Raw genomic sequence first — 5,655 nt, 5'->3', positions numbered from 1 at the left:
CGCTCGTTTGGACAGTTCCTTCGTTTTTAGGCTGGTTTATAGGCAAAAAATCAGTTGTGACGTTTTTGAGCACAAAAAAAGGAAGGACAAGTTTGGAAATATTAATGTGTTTCTCGTCAACACAGTTTGCACTATGTATAAGTAAAAAAACAAAAACTGATTCATGTACATTAAACAATTTATCGGTCATTACATGATAGCACTATCGTCTGCTCTCACGGCCGAGTGTATGTTTTTTCGAAAAGGAGTTCAAGCGATTTTTCGTATAGTGTATGGGCCAGTATAACTGACACTTTTTGGGGACCAGTGACACTAAATACAGTGATCAGTGCTAAAAATATGCACTGTCACTGTACTGACACTGGCAGGGAAGGGGTTATCAGGGATGATCAAAGGGTTAAATGTGTTCCCTGGGAGTGCTTACTAACTGTGGGGGAGGTGCTTTTAATTGGGGGGGGGGGGGGGGGGAAATGTAAAGATCCATGTTCCGGCTTAGCAGAGAAACAGGATCAGCACATTCCCCTCTCACACAATAGCAGTTTGCCTTGTTTACATACGTTCTGCCTTTCACCTGAATGATCGGCGGGTCCAGGCGGACATTGCATTCACCGGACCCCCTGATTAACTTCCACTGTGCCCAATAACAAGGAGTCTGGGGCTCACCAGCGGTGCGCCCCAGACCTGGAAGCGTCAGATCACGTACTAGTAGAGTTACACGATTAATCGTTAAAAAAAAATCATGATTTAACCCCCCCCCCGAACTTATAACAGGATGTCCTCGATTCTAAGGCTCCTTTCACATATAGACGTCTCAGACCGCGGGCAGAATTGCCGCAACTCTGCACGCGATCCTGAACCATTGCATTTTGCGGGACACTGGTGTGATTCCTGTAACTTGCAATTGCATCCCAAACTCAGCGCGATTTTGCTGTAATTTTTCCCTGACGAATCACGGTAAAATCACGCAAACAAAATCGCAGGACACCCGTCACCCAAAAAAAAAAAAAGTACAAGAACTTCTTTGGGCGACAGGCGGCAAAATCACGTCGCATCTGGGGTGCCATTGCAAGTCAAGGGAATCACACGGGCGCCCCACGGCTTGCGATGGTGCAGCATCGCGGCAATTCTGCCCACGATCCGACACGCCTATATGTGAATGAAGTCTTAGGCCCCATTCACACTAGTGCGACTTGTCCCGCGATTTTGGACCGCAAAATCGCATGACAAGTCGTTTCCCATTATTTTCAATGAGCCCCATTCATATTAGTGCGTTTTGAAGTCGCACCGACTTCAAAGTAGTTCCTGCACTACTTTTCCATGATTTTAATGCGTTTTGAGGCATATAGACTTGCCATTGCTCTCAAAATCGCGGCAAAATCGCGGCAAAAATCGTGCCGCGAAATCGCGGCAAAATCGCGGTAAAATTGCGTCGCATTAGTGTGAAAGGGGCCTTACAGAGTCGTTCTCTGCTCACTCACAGCTGTCAGAAAAGAAAAAAAAAAAAAAAAAAGAGCCTCTGGCAAATGTTTATCAACATTGTTAAAGGCTGCTAGAAAACTATAAACACAATGCTTTACAATGTATCATTTCCTTAGTTTAGCTCAAAGGAATGAACTTCCATCTGTAAGTGCCGGTTCACATTAGTTCGATCACAGAGATCGCATGTGATTCGGGGCGCACTGCTCCTAAAATCACATGCGATCTCTGTGCGGTGCAAATTCAGCCATACAGTTTGTACGGCTGAATTTGCACCGCAATAGCAGTTAACACGCACAGGACCCTTTTTTTGGTCCGCAGCAGAATCGGATCGCATTGGTGGTTCACACTTGTGCGATCCAATTCTGTGCGAACTGTCAGATCGCACTGCGATATGCGATCTGATGGTTGTCGTTAACTCTTAATTGACACCCCCAGCGTATCGCATATGGCAGTGTGAACTGCCAGGGGTGCGGATGCGATGCGGGAACACGCTGTATATTCGCAGCCTTCCCACATCGCACAAATGTGAACCGGCACTAAGTGACGGCAGTTTTTACTTCTTAAAGCGGAGTTCCACCCTAAAATTACACTTTTCCCCTTCCTCTAAATTACCTGAAAAGCAATTGGATATTTTTTATTCACTTACCTTACTTCCTCTTCCTCCCTCTGCAGCCCGCGCCGTCACTTCCGGCTTGCGTTGACTCCTGGGAGATGAGCGTCCTCTTCGGTCCCAGAATACCCTGCACCGGCCCCGCTCATCACTTCCGGTGCAGGCGGCTCATTCCCTGCTATACAGCTTCTGGGCATGCCGGGATGACGCGCCTGCACCGGAACTGAACGAGCGGGGCCGGGGGATGGTATTCTGGGACCGAAGAGGACGCACTGGCTTCAGCTGCCCACACCTGAGATGGCAGCGCTGGACAAGAAATTTTCAAGGTAAGTATTTCTTCTAAAAAGTAAATGCGACCCGGGACAGATCTGAGGCTATCCATTGTGGAATGCACTAGCCCTGACTGTCCCGGGGGTATTTTCATCTAAATTTTTTTTTTTTTCAGGCCGGAACTACGCTTTAAAGACTAAAGTGGGGTACACACTATAAGAAAATCAGGTGAACGATTGTCCAATTTTCCTTGTTGTTTCACAGCAAATCGGAACCGATGAACGAAAATTTGCACAAAAATTCTCGTATGACTAAGGCTTTTTTTGTGTATTGTTTCTGATCATGCGCAGCCTCTCTTTTCTGATTTTTCTTGTACAAAAACAGTACACATTAAATGAAAATAGTTCCGTTTTTTTACCATACGAGAAAAATGTTGTAGTTTGTCCCTTTGAGAATTTTCATATGAAAATCCTGAATTGTCTGTAGAAAGTTCTGTACATATTATACAAAAATTGTACGAAAATTCTTTGGATGAAAATGTTCGCCCAATTTTTTTTACAGTGTGTACGTTCCTAAGCCTTTTTCTGACACTTGTTGCTTACAAGTTAAAATCAGTATTTTTGCTAGAAAATTACTTAGAACCCCCAAACACACATACATACATACTATATATATATATATATATATATATATATATATATATACACACACACACATATACACACACACACATACATAATATATATATATACATACATACATACACACACACACATAAATTTTTTTTTCTAGCAGAGACCCTGGAGAATGAATCAACGGGCGTTGCAAACTTTTATGTCACACTGTATTTGCGCAGAAGTCTTTCAAATGCAGTTTTTTTGGTAAAATATACACTATTAAAAAAATTATTATATATATATATATATATATATATATATATATATATATATATATATATATACAGTAAATTCCCGATTCTCATTTTAATCAGAATCGTGCAGCTCTATGTACTTGGTACGTGATCCGACACAGAGCGTCTGCCCTGCCTGGGGAGGTCGCTAAGCGGTCAAAGTGTATTTTTTTTCCCCAATAAAATTGCATTTGAGAGACCGCTGCGCAAAAACAGTGCGACATAAAACATTGTAACGCCCGCAATTTTATTCTCTATGGTCTCTGCTAAAAAATTAAATAATAATAATAATAATAATATATATATATATAGTGTGTTTGGGGGTTCTGAGTAATTTTCTAGAAAAGAAATGTGTGTGTGTGTGTGTATATATATATATATATATATATATATATATATATATATATATATATATATATATTTTTATTTCTTTTTTTTTTCCCATGTAGAGGAGTGCCAGAATTCGCTCCCCTCCGTTGCTCCTGCCACTTGGTATGTCCCATAATGTTTCATTAGCGGGCAGAATAAACCACAACATATGGGGGGGTGCAGGTAATGTGCAACCCTAAAAATGTGGAATTCGCACAGCAGCCAGACAACAAATGGGCCTCCAGTAATGTGATTCTACCTGCTGACAGGGACTGATCCATGGAGTCACTCTGTGCCCTCACACACAATGAATTATGTCCTCAGGTGTACAGTCCGGACTCCATGTTCATTGAGGTGACTATCCCCCTCCCCCCACCAGCGGCAGTAATGGCGGCTCCTCAGCCTCTCCTCACACTCACCCCGCAGGTCCAGCTCCCGGTCCCGCACGGCGTTCGTATACTGAGCCGCCTGCTCGATCAGATCCGCCGTCAGCTTCACCATGGCGCCAAACCACACGCGGCCTCACTTCAAGCACTTCGCCTCTCAGAGCCAGCAACAGTGCGGCCAGGCTTTACCACGTCACTTCCGCCGCCATCTCCCGAGCCAATCAGCGACCTGCGACGCTGAACAATGATCCAGACAGAAGCAGTAGATCGCGGAGCTAATCGAGCGTATTACTAACACCAGGAGAACGTTGATGAGTGATGTCTCATCAGAGCTGAGTAGTTTGTGTGCTTCTGGATGGAGGTGGGAGGAGTTAGGACCCCTGTCGCTTGTTTTTTATTCTATAGTGGAGACTTCCTTTAAAGTAGAGCTGGATGCAATTTTTTTTGTTTAATTTTGGATAGTAATGAGGTTATAATACCTGTTAGGTTTTTTTTTGTTTTGTTTTTACACCTGTGTCTCATTGGTGATATTTCCCTTCACTTCCTGTCTCATAGGCAAAACAGGAAGTTGATTTTATTTGTTATTATTTATATCTTTTTTTATTATTATTATTATTATTATTATAAAGAGGATTATAAAAAGGGGAAGAAACAGGAAATTAGAGGAAATTGCTCCACATTGAGGGAATCCCTATTTTTCACCAGAACTAGTGTAGAGTAAGGGAGGGTGTTTTTCTTGACAACTGTGTCCAATTGGGGAGATTTCCTTTTTTTATTCTATGTAATTTATATCTTCGTGTTTTTTTTTTATTATCATAAATTAGAAAAGCATTTAACAAAAAAAAGGAAATCGTGGAAATCTAATTTCCTGTTTTTTTTTTTTTCTTCGGAAATCTCTCCAAATTGAGGAAATCCATGATTTTTTTCTCGTTTTTTTATTTTATTTTTATTTTTTTACACCTGTGTCCAATTGGGGAGATTTCCTTCACTTCCTGTCTCATAAACAAAACAGGAAGTGGATTTTTTTATTTCTTGTGATTTATATCTTTGTTTTTGTTTTTTTTTTGGGGGGGGGGGGGGTTATTATAAATTGGGAGAGCATTTAAAAGAAAAAAAAACAGAAATCGAGGAAATCTAATTTCCTGTTTTTTTTTTCTTCGGAAATCTCTCCAAATTGAGGAAATCCATGATTTTTTTCTCGTTTTTTTTATACACCAGTGTCCAATTGGGGAGATATCCTTCATTTCCTGTCTCATAAACAAAACAGGAAGTGGATGTTTTTTATTTCTTGTGATTTATATCTTGGTTTTTTTGTTTTTTTTTGGGGGGGGAGGTTTATTATAAATTGGAAAAGCATTTAAAGGAAAAAAGAAAAGGAAATTGAGGAACTCTAATTTTCTGTTTTGTTTTTTTTTTTTCTTTGGAAATCTCTCCAAATTGAGGAAATCCATGGCTGTCACCAGAACTAGTTTTTTCGTTGCCGCTTCCGATACGGATATTTCACCGATCACATATCGGTATCGGCCGATATCGGCCGATATTTTCACACATGTAAAATTTTCCACAAAAAAAAACACAAAATTCCACACAAATCTCTTAACCACTTTGCCACTGAGTACCGTAGTACTACT

At 41.1% G+C, this 5,655-nt stretch overlaps 1 protein-coding gene across 1 annotated transcript in view; it reads right to left on the bottom strand.

The window, feature by feature from the left end:
* The window catches only part of SNRPA1 (small nuclear ribonucleoprotein polypeptide A'), a 25,028-nt gene extending 20,777 nt beyond the window's left edge, over positions 1–4,251 (bottom strand). The window contains exon 1 of the mRNA XM_082253202.1: positions 4,058–4,251. Within this exon, the coding sequence (XP_082109328.1) occupies positions 4,058–4,139 (82 nt within the window). The 5' untranslated portion in view covers positions 4,140–4,251. The remainder of the gene's footprint in view (positions 1–4,057) is intronic.
* Between the last annotated feature and the right edge of the window lie 1,404 nt (positions 4,252–5,655).

The sequence above is a fragment of the Pelophylax lessonae genome (genome assembly GCF_965119305.1).
Source record: "Pelophylax lessonae genome assembly, chromosome: 4".
Taxonomy (NCBI): Eukaryota; Metazoa; Chordata; class Amphibia; order Anura; family Ranidae; genus Pelophylax; species Pelophylax lessonae.
Note: the sequence above shows the minus strand (reverse complement) of the source record. Positions and strands in the feature narration are given on the sequence as shown.